At 43.3% G+C, this 14525-nt stretch overlaps 1 protein-coding gene across 1 annotated transcript; it reads left to right on the top strand.

The window, feature by feature from the left end:
* The first annotated feature begins 2480 nt into the window (after nt 1-2480).
* c26h15orf61 (chromosome 26 C15orf61 homolog) lies at nt 2481-8135 on the top strand. Its single transcript, XM_078530081.1, has 3 exons — nt 2481-2638; nt 5005-5343; nt 6051-8135. Exons 2-3 carry the CDS (start codon nt 5007-5009, stop codon nt 6176-6178), a joined length of 465 nt encoding a protein of 154 aa, XP_078386207.1. The 5' UTR covers nt 2481-2638; nt 5005-5006; the 3' UTR covers nt 6179-8135.
* The last annotated feature ends 6390 nt before the right edge of the window (nt 8136-14525 follow it).

Here is a 14525-nt window from a genome sequence, read left to right as displayed (position 1 = left end):
AACAATTTCTCCTCAAACTCGTCTCACTTCCTCCAAATAAAAGGTGTGGCTAAGGGCACCCGCATGGGCCCCAGTTATGTTCATCTCTTTATGGGGTATGTGGAACATTCCTTGTTCCAGTCCTACTCAGGCCCCCTTCCACAACTCTTTTTTCGGTACATCGATGACTGTTTCGGTGCTGCTTCACGTTCTCGTCTGGTCCTGGAAAAATTTATCAATTTTGCTTCCAATTTCCACCCCTCCATCACCTTCACATGGTCCATCTCTGACACTTCCCTTCCCCTCCTTGACCTCTCTGTCTCCATTTCTGGTGATAGACCGTCCACCAATATTCATTACAAGCCCACCGACTCCCACAGCTACCTTGACTACAGCTCCTCAGACCCTGGTTCCTGTAAGTGCTCCATCCCATTCTCTCAGTTCCTTCGCCTCCATCGCATCTGTTCCGATGATGCCACTTTCCTAAATGATGCTTCTAACGTGTCTTCCTTCTTCTTTAACCGAGGTTTCCCACCCACTGTGGTTGACAGGGCCCTCAACTGTGTCGGACGCATCTCCCGTGCCTCTGCCCTCACACCTTCCTCTGCCTCCCAGGGCCATGAAAGAGCCCCCCCCAACCCCCCCGCCCCCCTTGTCCTCACCTTTTACCCCACCAGCCTCCACATTCAAAGGATCATCCTTCGCTATTTCCACCAACTCCAGCATGATGCCACCACCAAATACATCTTCCCCTCGACCCTCCCGTCAACATTCCATAGGGACCGTCCCCTCTGGGATACCCTGGTCCACTCCTCCATCAACCCCAACACCTCATCCCCCTCCCACCACATTTTCCCACACAATCACAGGTGCAACAACTGCCCCTTTACCTCCCCCCTCCTCCCTGTCCAAGGGCCCAAACACTCCTTTCAGGTGAAGCAGTGCTTCACTTGCACCTCCTTCAATTTGGTCTACTGTATTCGCTGCTCCCAATGCAGTCTCCTCTACATTGGAGAGACCAAATGCAGACTGGGTGACTGCTTTGCGGAACACCTTCGGTCTGTCTGCAAGCATGATCCAGACCTCCCTGTTGCTTGCCATTTCAACACACCACCCTGCTCTCATGCCTACATGTCCATCCTTGGCCTGCTGCAATGTTCCAGTGAAGCTCAACGCAAACTGAAGGAAGAGCACCTCATCTTCCGATTAGGCACTTTACAGCCTTCCGGACTTAACATTGAGTTCAACAACTTCAGATCATGAACTCTCTCCTCTATCCTCACCCCTTTTCTTACCCCCTTTTTTTCAATATTCATTTTTATTTTTAACTTTTTTTTATACACTTTTTTTCTTTTTTCATTTTTAGTCATGTATTCATTGTTTTATCACCACCTTTTATCCTATTTTCGATCTTTTTCCCCCACCACAGTCCCCTGCCCCCACCCCACCCCCGCAAAGGTCATCTGTCACTTGTTCATGTTGTTCTTTCCACAGTGCTTACCCTTGTCCTGCTATTATCACATTCTGCTTTCTTACCTTAATACCACTAGCAGCACCTCTTTTAGCTCTTACCACTGCCATTAACACCCCCTTTGTCTTTTTGTTCATGACATCTTTGTCAATCTCTCCCTTGTCCCCACCTATCGCTGACCTTCCATCCAGCTTCACCCCCCCTTAAACAGTATAAATTTAATCACATTCCTACTTCTCTTTGGCTCTGAAGAAGGGTCATACAGACTCGAGACGTTAACTCTGTTTTTCTCTCCACAGATGCTGTCAGTCCTGCTGAATTTTCCGAGCATTTTCTGTCTTTTGTTTCGGCTCAGATATTCACGTTCCTCCTAGAACTGAGACCTTGTCCAGTTGGGCATGGTGGGTGGAATGGTTGAGAGTTTTATTTTGGGAATCGCCTGTAATTTGTTATCTCTTGTGAGGGTAAAACTTGATTAATTTCTACAGCACGCTAAAATGTTAACCTATTCTCTCTGAACACTGTGCCTCTCAGTTGCATGGAGAAGCAGATTAATGTCTCCTTCACCAAACCATCAAAATTACAAAAAAAAACCTGCACAATAAAATGATAAAACTGGAAACATTTAAAATAACCTGACAATTAAAAATGGAAAGCATTTGCAAGAGCTGAGGTTTAATTTTCACCAGGAAAAATGTCAGATTCATTTCCTCCAGATTAATTTTAGTCTGAATTTAAACCAGTAGAAAGAAAACCTTGAACTCTCCTTGTGTGACTGACTCTGGGACATCTTCCCAATAGGGTATGGAAAGAGGAATATTAATTTTATAATGATTGTGAATTTATAATCACATACAAACTTGTTCCCAGCAAAAGTTTTCAAAGCTTCTGACTGTTGTTTTGGAGGTAAACTTGTTTTTTTTCACCAACTTTTTGATAGCTAGGCAAGTCAGCTTTCTTGCCTGGAGGTTTGCAGACCGGCTGCGGGTAGGAACCAAAAGCCCGGGCGGAACCTCCGCGCGGAGCAGCTGTAGCCGTTGGGAGGGAGCGCGCGATGGCGCGCACGCGCGGAGGGGATGACGGTGCCATGGTAACGGGGTTGGTGGAAGGACGGGCAAGGCCCCGGGTAGAAGCAGCCGGTGGCTCCTGGGCCTCCCACGCCGGGCAATGTCGCCAGCACCGGGTGAGGTAAATGCCACTGGAAACCCATTGGGAATCCATCAATTAATACATTAACGATCCATTAACACTGGGGATCTATTAATCAGTGCGGGGATCTATTAATTAACACAGGGATCTGTTAACACTAGGGTTCCATTAATACAATGGGTCCATCTATTAATAAAGGAATCCATCAGTACCAGAGATAATCAATCAATACAGGGACCCATTTATCAATACATTAAGGATCCATTAATATTGGGGAAACATTAATCCAAATTGGGATCTATTAACCAGTGCAGGGATCCCTTAATACTAGGGATCCATCCATCAATCAATACAGGAATCCATTAATCAATACATTAAAGATCCATTAATACTGGGGATCCATTATTTAATATTGGGATCTATTAATCAGCATGGGAATCCATTACAATCCATTGATCAATACAGGGATCTGTTAACACTAGGGATCCATTAATACAATGGGTCCACCAATCAATAATGGAATCCAGCAACACTAGGGATCTCTCAGGCAATACAGGGACCCATAAACAATAGGGATCTATCAATCAATACCAGGGTTTATCAGTACCAGGGATCCATCAGTACCAAGGGTTAATCCATACTGAGGATTAATCAGATGGAGGTGCTTTTTAAACAGCTAGAGAGAGACTATTTTTAATGGTAGAGAGGTTGATAACCAGAGGATGCTGATGTGGGCTGTTTGGCAAAAGAACCAGAGGTGATATGAGGAGGAATTTTACTGTACGCTGTGAATTGCTATGATCCAGAATGTATTGCTTGGAAGGGTGGTTAAAGCAGATTGAATGGTAAATTTCAAGGTTAAATTGGATGGTTGCTTGGTGGGATGGGTGAGGGTGGTGATTTGCAGCGTATGGGGAAAGAGTAATGAAATGGGACTAATTGATAGTTCTTTGAAGGAGCTGGCATGGATGAAGTGGGCCTAATGGCCCCCTTCTGTGTTGTATGAGTCTATGATATAGCATTTCTCACCAATGTTCCAAAACTCTTCGCTGCCAATTTTTGAAATCTGATTGCTGCTACTTTCTTGGCAAACTTGAAAGCCAAAAATTCATACACAGTAAGACTCCACTAACTCCAACTTGATAAATTACCAGTGAAAACTATTTATGGTAGTGTGGGATGAAGGATTAATATTGGCCGGGACACGGGGGAACATCTCCTTTGCTCTTATTAAAAGTAGTGCTGTGGGATCTTTTAAGTCCCACCCCGAGAGGGAACACATGGCCTCACTTTAACGTCTCATCTGAAAAACAGCACCTCTGACAGCGCAACACTCCCTCAGTACTACACTGGAGTGTCAGCCTAGACACTGGTGTGGGGCTTTAATTAAAAACTGCCTCGTTTTAAAACGCGAAATATATTAAAACATATTTATTCAAGTATCTGTATATCACTGTTTCTCTAACTTTCTCTTATTGACTTACTTTGGCCACTGTTTTCTCTCCAGAATGTTGTTCAAGAGGGTTATTCTTATAGATTGTGAGTGTTGACCCTGGAAAGCTTCATAGATGAGTCCTAGACGCACTTTTCAAACACGATTACAAATCGGGATCACTGGCTAATTCCTTTCATCCAGCCCATGAGCTCCATTTGTCCTCACAGTGAGCTCCACATGAAGCCATTGCTGGACCCTTTGCTCTAACCCTTTGGAGCAGGACCCGCAATCCACAACTAGCACATGATTGGATAATGTGTTTTGGGTCAGACAGATTCATGAGTAAATTTAATGTAGTTAATCACTTATTTCTAATAAGCAATTCCTTACTTATTGGAGAAACTTGATGGTTGTGAATGATGTCAAGGTTTAACAGTGCTATTTCTGTTATTTGATTGAACTGTAATATTGGTAATGTGAAATTTTCATACTATGTTCACTGAAAATGAAAAAGGGAAAATGTGTCTTTCCAAATCTAAAAGCTACAATACTGTCATCAGTAGTGGTAACAGTTTAATGTGATTTGATTAAAACTGTTGAACGAGATGCAGGGTGGCTTGAGTGTGATTTTTAAAAAATGCTTGTTCAAATCATTATACTAAATAAGCTCAGTGACAACACTATTTAGTGCTAACACAGGATTCCATCTCTGGTAAATCACTGAAGTTGCAGAAATGCACAAGCCTCTCAACTTATCAAAAGGCTTCCTCTGATGGTCTATTGTCAGCAACTGGAACAAACTGCTAATAGTGAACATGGATTTTCTGCAGAAAAATTCATCTCTGTGCCCTTCGGTTTTGCGCTTAATCTCAAGACTTCATTACTTTCTGGCATTTTCTTGTGTAGAATTTGTATTCAAAAAGACAATTCTCTGTGGTTAATATACTTAGTTTGATTTGTCTTTTTACAGCCATGGCTATGGTAATGAAGAGGATTCATGGTGCCCTACTTAAAATAATCTTTTATTCCTTTGGGTCCAATATTGTAAAGCCCAAAGCATCTGATGTCCTAACACAACATTTACTTCAGAGAAAGCTCCCCCATTGGACATCGTACTTCGTTAAATACAGCTCTGTGGAAAATGACCAGTTTGGACTCTCCCATTTTAACTGGAATGTCAAAGGGATCAATTACCACATCCTCAGGACAGGGTGTTTCCCGTACATCAAGTACCACTGCTCCATGGCACCCAGTTGCAACCTGGAACCAGAGAACAGGTTCTTCACTGCGCTGAAAGTTATTAACCTGGGTGAGTTCTTTTCAGGATTGAAAATGAATGTGGCAGTTAATGATGTAAAAATGGTTTATAAAGTCAGAAGCAACTTGTATTTGCATAGAGTTCTTCAATTTTGAAAGATATCTAGACACTATACAGGGAAGATGTAAACTAGCTACTGAGAAAATTAGGGGTTTGGATGAGCAAAGTTTTGAGAAGGTATTTGAAAGCAGAAAGGAGGTGCGGGTAAGGCAGAGGCTTTTAGGGAGAGACTTGCAGTGAGTAGGGTGCACAATGGCTAACAGATTGGCCATCAGCAATGTAACGTAGAGAATGGGGAACAGAAGCACTAAACAGGACGGCACAATGGTGCCGGAGAAGTGAAGGTTCCCAGCAGAGACAGGAAGATGAATGAAGTGCAACGGGGTGAAGAACTATAGGGGTGTTTGAAGGACAGGCATTGGAAATAGATACGGAAAGGTACATGGAGCCATTGGACTCAGGATGATATAAGTACGGTGCTTTGATGAGGGTAAGGACAAACAGAGTAGCATTCTGAAATAAGTTGTATTCTATGAGTGGAGGTGGGTGGCCAGCAAGGAGAGTACTGGAGATGTTGAGGCTTCAGAAAGTAGTAAAAAAATTGAGCTTTACTGTAAAGAGTGCAGCTTATACACTGGTGAACCAGCTGTACAAAGTAACCCATTTGTTTCTTTCCCTCTCTTCCTGAAACTATCCAGGTATTCCCTGTTTAGCTTATGGGATCAGTGCATGGTTCCTTATCAGAGTCACTGAGATTGTTCACACCAGTTCTGGTCCAGTGAACATCTACTTTCTCTACCAGGAAGATGAAGGAGCAATTCACTAAATATCATACTGCTAGCAACTGATCTTGAGTTCACAAAGGAGGAGACTTATGAATTAGTATGATAACTGAAAAATAAAGTATTTATCTGTAAGATGTAAATAAAATGTAACCACCAGATTTTTATTTTGTAAAAGTTTAAAGACTACTGTGTCATTTGTTAGACTCCTTCAGTTTTGTAAGATATATCACTACTGTTGTATGGCATGACCTTTCAAACAAAATATCATTTATATGATCCTAGATTGTTTAGGAGAGCAGACCTTCTTTAGGTGAGCATTTTACTGGATGTAGAGTTGAATTCTTTTTCACAACTGGTACCTGTATTGCAAACTTGTATTTGATGCAGAGTGAAATTCCCTTTATCAAAACAATAGTCATTCAAACCAGCCATCCTTGTGAGTGAGATTGCTATTTTTTGTAAGAAAAGAAAATGTTGGAATTGCTCGGCAGGTCAGGCCAGTATTTGTGGAGAGAGAAAAACAGAGTTAATGTTTCAAAGGTCACTGACCTGAAGCTGTTTCTCTCTCCACAGATGCTGCTTGATCTTCTCAGTATTTCCAGCATTTTCTGTTTTTATTTCAGATTTCCAGCATTCACAGTATTTTGCTTTTGCCATTGTTAAATTTTTGTGGTAAGCTGTAGACAGTTTTATGTTGGAGGCTGCACACACAGAAAATTATCCCTGTATAATGCTGTTCACTGGTTCACGTTGTAAGCAATTCTTTCTCTCATCTTCATTAAATTTTACTTTGGTTTGAAATATTTCACATTAATCCCAAGTTTTCATAATCCTATTCTATCAACCAGCAGTAAAGTAAGGTTAACAGTGGGACATGGGTTCCGTTCCTCCATTTGCTGGCTTCATTAATTTATTTTTAAATGTTCTCATGATATACAAGTTGCCAGCATTTATTGCCCGTTTCCAATTGCCCTTGAAAGTGATGATGGACCTTCTTGAACCATTGCAGTCCGTCTGGTTATGTCACTCCCACAATGATGGTAGGCAGAGAGTTCCAGGATTTTGACCCAGTAACAATGAAGCTTGAGCCATGCTGATGAGGAGGTCACCAAGCACAGGGCAGGTTCCTTCTCACTGACAGGCCAGAAAAAGCAGAAGGGAAGTCCCCCCAGTAGTATGCCCAAGACGAGCAGATGCCAAGGAGATTTGTGACCCAAAGAGATTGGAAGGGTTTACACAAAAAAGAGGAGTTTAGGTAAACACTATCTAGGGATCAGTCTCAATTGCAATGCCCACATAATTGAACGTGTGACAAGAATTGCTCTCCAGGCTCACACTGGACTGAGGAATTGTTTTGCGAGTATCCCAGCATAGAATCAGCATGTTCAGGAGAACAGGAAGGCAAAAAGATTAATTATTTCAAGAAAAGACCAATCATTTCCTTTTTAAATGAGTATGAGACTATTTTGTTTATCATATGGCAGTTTCTTCAGCATGTTTATTGTCTAGAGAGAGAATCTCTGCACAAATTTCTTGTCTGACCCTTTTTTTCAAGGCTTCTTGATTTATGTTCTGCATCCATTGTGAAGAGCGTCTTAATCTTCATTTAAATTGACAAATTGCAATGGAAATAAAAACTATGTTGTTACAAAGCACAGGCACTAAAGTAGATGCTTGACCGTCATCACTCCATGGTTAAATAGCCTGTCAAATGTCACTAGTTATCTTCATAGATGAAGAATGACTTCATAGGCAACATATTAAACAACAACCCAAAACTTGTGCCTTTAGTGTAAAAAAACATGTCCTAGGGCAAGACAAATAAGGAATAAAACAGACATTAAGCCATAGAGGCAAAGATTAGGAGGGGAGGTCAAATAGGTGACATTTAAGGGAGGTCTTAAAGAAAGAGATGGGGCAGAGAAGCAGAGGGGTTTGGAAAGGGAAAAAATTTGACACCCCAAAAAAAATCTGCCTGCCTAAAATCCTGTAAACCTCTTCTCCTGCTTAGTTGAGAAGACATTTTAGTTAGTTTGATCAATAGAATTACACTACTGTGCAAGGACCATGATGAACTAACCACCTACTGCTTTCTGCATTTTTTAAAAACATATCTTCACGTACATTTTTTTTTCCCTTTGGGGAATAGTGGGTAGGTGGTGGAAGGATTCCCAGGCTAACTATCAGCCTGTTGAACCATGTCATGAATGCTCCTCTGGCCAACAAGTCCTGGCATAGGACTTGAACCCAGAGCTAAGGATGCTACCATTGTGCCACAAGACCTCCTGTTTGAACCCTTAAGTCACTAGGGTGGGACATCTCACAAATCATGTGTTGCAAGTCAGAAAAAAAGTACTAACAATTAGAATATAAAATGTTGAGTGTATATTGATTCTCATTCAGGAACACATCTGATGCTGTTAGATTAACAAACAGATTTAGAAAATTGTAAGAATTCTACTTTGCTTAAGATGATTGAAGTTTTACATGAATCCTTGTCATTAAAAAATACAGAGACGAATTTGCACAAGCAAGTGGTATCTGTATGAGAAAAGCCTCAGTTGCAATTTCTGCTGTTATATTTTAGACCAGTTAAATTATACTTTGCATCAAGGCTAAAGGCTAATCAGTTTCAGCTTCATGTTGACTTGAACTGTATAGTGTAATTTGGAGTTGAAAACTCCAATTAAAATTTGACTGAGATCATCTTCAGGATATAATCTCACATTGATTGTGTTTAGCACCTGCTGCTGTATTACTATTATGAAAGCAAACATTCAGCTTCCCACAGACTTCTGAAGCTTCATTCTTATCCTTTACAATGTCAGTGGAGACTCAATAGCACACAGTTCTATTTTTCGTGGGCAGATAGCAATGCAGAGCCAACAGTATAACTTAGATTTGCAAGTTGCACATTGCTTCCAGCAGCTCAAATTACCTGTACTAATATAAATTCTCACCAAGATTGCTACAATATTTTCATAATTATTTTTAGAACTGTTTTATTCTAGTATAAATAGCTAGGTGTGAAATTCTTTAGGGAATGTTGGTGTAATGATTTCAAAAGCTTATAAAGTTTATTTTACATTCCATCCACCTGCAAAAATGTGAGCTGAGTTCAGTTGGAAGCACAGTTGACTCAGTTTCAGAAGCTTTGTAGGTTCATAACTTGACCACATGATCTAAGCTGACAGTTCAGGAAGTATTGAGGTTATGTCCTTTGGCTGAGATAACTGAGGCTCCATCTGCTTGTTACTGATTCCATGGCAGTTCATGAAAAAGCAGATACTCCTGGTGTTCTGGCCAGTATTCCTCCCTCAACCAACACCACCAAACATATTGGTCATTCATCTCATTCCTGTGTGTGGGATATAACTGCATAAAATTGATGGCCGTGTTAATCTACAGCAGCCTACGTCCTCAATGCACTCTTCTACAGGGGTTGAGACCTAGACAACATAATGCTAGGCTGGAGAAAAAGCTTAACAGTTTCCACCTTCGCTGTCTCAAATACATCCTCGGCATCTCTTGGCAGGACAAGGTCACCAACTTAGTGGTCGTGGAGAGTTCTAATTCCCCATTCTCCCGCCTTCTCCCTGTAACCTTTGATCCCCCCCCCCCCACCCCTCCCCCAGCCGTATCTCTCTCTCTTCCCCCCCCCCCCGATCTCTCTCTTCCCCCCTCCCCCCCGTATCTCTCTCCCCCCCCCCCCCCCCCCCCGGATCTCTCTCCCCCCACCCTGGATCTCTCTCTCTCCCCCCTCCCCCCCCCGTATCTCTCTCTCCCCCTGCCCCCCCTATCTCTCTTCCTCCCTGTATCTCTCTCCCCCGTATCTCTCCCTCCGCCCTCCCCCCATATCTCTCTCCCCCTCCCCCATATCTCTCTCTCCCCCCTCCCCCCATCTCTCTCTCCCCCCTGCCGTATCTCTCTCTCCCCCCTCCCCCCGTATCTCTCTCTCCCCCCTCCCCCGTATCTCTCTCCCCCCTGCCCCCCATATCTCTCTCTCCCCCCTGCCCCCCATATCTCTCTCCCCCCCTCCCCCCGTATCTCTCTCCCCCCTGTATCTCTCTCCCCTCCGTATCTCTCTCTCCCCCCCGGTATCTCTCTCTCCCCCCTGTATCTCTCTCTCCCCCCACCCCCCGTATCTCTCTCTCTCCCCACCCCCTCCACACTCACCTTGGCAACCGGCCGGGGGTGGAGGGGGGAGGGCTGATCTCCCTGGTAACAGCCCCTGAGAGATGGCGGGATAGCTCCCATATAGTCATTATTAAGCCAACGACGTCTGCTCTGGCTTGGCCACGTTCATCGGATGGATGACAGCCTATATCCAAAAACCTCTATGGTGAATTGGCCACTGGATCACGACCCTTTGGGCGTCCATACCTCCAACACAAGGCCACCTGCAAGTGAGATATGAAGATGCCTGACACTGATAACCGGGAAGCAGTCACTGACAACCATGACCTCCGGAGGCTGACTGTTTGGAAGGGCATTGGAAGAGGCAAGCAGAAACAAAAAGTTCAGTTGACTGAGAAGAGGACCCAGAGAAAACGAGACCAGCAAATCATGCACCTTCTCAGCCCACTGTGTTCCTCTGCAGCAAATGCAGAGACTGCCATGCCGAAGTGGGGCTCCTGAGCCTCACCAGGCGATGCTTAATATAGAATTGGCCACCATGGCACAAACCGTCGGCTTATGAGACAGAAGCATGCCATCAACAGTGACTGCACTTCAATGTATTTTGTTGCACATGATGCACAAAAGTTTTGTTAGAATCTCTTTTAAGTGTTGGAAATAAAAATAACATGGTTTAACAACAACAAATTATATCTTATACCACCTTTAATGTATAAAACATCCCAAGGTGCTTCACAAGTGCATTATAGAGCAAAATATGACACTGAACCACATGAGGTATTAGATCAGCTGAGCAAAAGCTTAGCCAAAGAGTTTTTAAGGAGTGCCTTAATGGAGGAAAGCAATGTGGAGAGGTGTAGGCAGGGAATTTCAGAGCTTAGGGCCCAGACAACTAAAGGCACAGTCACCAGTGGTGGAGCAATTAAAATCAGGGATGCTCAAGTTGCCAGACTTAGATGAGTACAGGTATTTTGGCGGGTTGGGGGAGATTATAGAGATAGGGAGAGGCACAGCCATGGAGGAATTTGAAAACAAGAATAACAATTTTGAAATCAAGATGTTGCGTTATCAGGAGCCAATATAGGTCAACGAGCATAGAGGTGATGGGTGAATGGGACTTGGTACAAGTTAAGATACGGGCAGCAGAGTTTTAGACAACCTCAAGTTTATGGAGGAAAGAATGTGGGAGACAGCTAGGACTGTATTGCAATAGTCAAGTCTAGAGGTAATGAAAACATGAATGAAGGTTTCAGCAGTCGATGAGCTTAGACAGTGGTGAAGTTTGGCAATGTTACACAGGTGGAAATAAGCGGTCTTAGAGACGGCATGAATATGTGGTTGAAAGCTCATCTTGGAATTAAACGTGACACCAAGGTTGCGAATAGACTGGCTTCATCTCAGATTGTTGCCAGGGAGAGGGATGGAGTTAGTAGTTAGGGAATGGAATATGTAGCAAGGGACAAAAGCCATGGCCTCAGTCTTCCCATTATTTAATTTGAGGAAATTTCTGCTCATGCAGTGCTGGATGTTGGATGAGTAGTCTGATAATTTAGCAATGGAGGAGGTTAGAGAGGTAGTGGTGCGGTAGAGCTGATGTCAGCGTACACGTGAAAACAAATGTTGTGCTTTCAGATAATGTCGCTGAGGGGCATCGTGTAGATGAGAAATGGGGGGGCCAAGGATAGATCTTTGGGAGACAACAGAGGTAAAGGTGTGAGACCAGGAAGAGAAACTATTGAAAGTGATACTTTAGATACAATAAGATAGACAAGATTGGGACCAGATGAGAGCAGGTCCTACCCAGCAGAACAACAATAGAGAAGCAATGTAATGTTTTTAAAATGACATCTTCCGTAAAGATGTGTTAACTAATAGCCCTAGCGGACAGGTTGAAATCACTACATTCATTTTAGAGTACAATAATGTTCATTCATTGGCATTTAGCCCTGTCAGTGGCTCTAGCTGAGGGTTCCCATCTTGAGCACAAGCTGATAAAATGTTTTTTAATTACCAGACAGTGAATGTAACATTTCACTGAGAGGCTGAACCTCTCGTCAGCTTGCTTGTTTGATTTCTGATAATGTGCATTGCTGACTTTGCTTACCTGTTATTCAATAAAGACAGACAATAGAGCCTCCTGACTGCACAGTGATGGGCAGTCTCCTTTGAGAATAGGCCTGACAAACTACCATATTGATTTAAGCAATTCTCTGCTGCTTGCAGCACTAAAAACAAAGCTTGATTTCTTGCCTAACACTTCCACTGTGTAACAATTAAGCAACTGAAATAATTTCTTGTATTACATGAAAGTCAATAGACCTTGCACACCCCTGGTGTTGATCACTGTGAAGGATGGACTGGAGGCTGACGGAGGTCAGGGGTTGGAATATAATCATATCATTCAGGGGATTAGTATTGAGAGCCCCCTTCATTAAGGTTCACTTCTCATCTATTGTTGGATGTTTAGAAGAAAGAGTGGCAATGATAAAGAGGATTGTTTTAATGTGAGCAGAGCAGTCTCAGGTGGCCCTGGAAGTTAATTGCAGACAAGATTGTTTGCTTCCAATGCAAAATTGGAGGAAGGCAGAACAACATCACTAACTGGGACCTGACATTTAGGAAACAGAGATCTATACCTTGTCTAATGATATAGGTGATTTCCTAAAACTGACGTGCATTGCAATAGCAAATTATACATTTTGTGCTTCCTTTTATATGTCAAGGTTTTATGCATTTTAGTCCAGCAATTTTCCGTTGATTGCTCATTGCTTCTGATCAAGGTTCTGGCTTTTGCTGGGGTAATTCATACACTTAGTGCAAGTTTTTGGTGCAGATGCTCTTGCACTTGTAGATTGCCAGAATAGCCATTTTTATGAGATGATGTTGGCAGACTGTCAAACTGTGGGCTATCACAGTCCAAAGCTAAATGTCAGCCATGGCTCAATGGACAGCACTCTTGGCTCTCAGAAATTTGTGGGTTCATGTCCTGTGACAGGGAGTTAAGCACAACAATCTAGCACTGAGGGAGTGCTGCACTATCTGATGTGCTCTCTCAGGTCGATATAAAAGATTCCATAGCATAATTTTGAAGAGCAGGAGACCTCTTCCTGGTGTGGATGATATTTACCCCTCAAAAGAGATTGTCTTGCCATTATCACATCACTGTTGGTGGGAGCTTGCTGTGCACAAATTGGCTACTGCTTCTCCTATGTTGCAACAGTGTCTACACTTCAAAAGTACTTTGTTGGCTGTAAAATGGTTAGGGATGTCTTGAAGTCATGAAAGGTGCTGTAGAAATTCAAGTTCTTGCTTATTTTTCATCCAGTGTCTATACACATAAAAACACTTTACAGCAAAGGTTAGTGAATAGAAAATTGCACTGCAGCCACAGTTGATTTTCCCAAGTGCAAGGATCCTAAGGCCAATTGTAGTACCTCAATAACTGCTCTGGTGGAAATTAAATAATGCCGCACAGACCATTAATCGAACTTGGTACCTACTGGTCTGTACAGCTTAGTACCGTATGGGCCAGACCTTTATCCATTAAGTGCTGAGAGATGATCAGTGCTCACAGAATGATAACCCAGCACATCACAAGAGGAGGAGAGAAATTGGTCAGTCTTAGGAAACCACCTGTTATAAACACTAACAGTTTGAGGTCTGCCCTGTTTAAATCCATAAGAAATTCATTCTAGGGGCTGGATTTAATGCAGCCTATTGTGGTGGAAATTGTGGTGGCTGGGCCCACCTAACCATGGGACACGGCGGGAGAGCCTCCCCGGATTAAATTGGAAGGCGGAAGGGGCTGAGGCAGGACTTCGGCTGCTGGGATACCAATTAGGCTCGTTAATGAGCTAATTGACACCCATTAACCCTGAGGTCACCACAATTCAGTGGTGGCCCAGGCATTTAACGGGAGACACACAGCTTTTCCACATCCTTGGAAGGCCACCTACTAGCGGCCTCCCGGGGGTGGGAGGGTCCCTAATCATCAGGCTCTTTGTGCCTGATAAGGGACCTGGCATCGGGAAGGGGAAGGGGGTGCTGACAGACACCCATCTGTTCCTGCCTCTGAGCCCTCTGGCACTGCCACCACCCCCCCCACCCTGCATTCTGCCCTTACCTTTGTTCTAGGGTCCCACAAAGTTCCTGGGCCTCTGGTGGATGCAGTGTCGCCGGCAGCCACCACTCCCACTGACCATTTAAATTGGGTACAGCAGTGCAAGGAGCAGGTAGTCTAGACAGAATGCT

The sequence above is a fragment of the Cetorhinus maximus genome, chromosome 26 (assembly GCF_964194155.1).
Source record: "Cetorhinus maximus chromosome 26, sCetMax3.hap1.1, whole genome shotgun sequence".
In the NCBI taxonomy this organism is placed as follows: domain Eukaryota; kingdom Metazoa; phylum Chordata; class Chondrichthyes; order Lamniformes; family Cetorhinidae; genus Cetorhinus; species Cetorhinus maximus.
Note: the sequence above shows the minus strand (reverse complement) of the source record. Positions and strands in the feature narration are given on the sequence as shown.

Bases quoted from the DNA above. Each gene is read 5' to 3' on its own strand.
- c26h15orf61 (XM_078530081.1), top strand. From the start codon at position 5,007: ATGGCTATGGTAATGAAGAGGATTCATGGTGCCCTACTTAAAATAATC. The intron at 5,344-6,050 runs GTGAGTTCTTTT...GAAACTATCCAG, and splicing joins GCTGAAAGTTATTAACCTGG to GTATTCCCTGTTTAGCTTAT.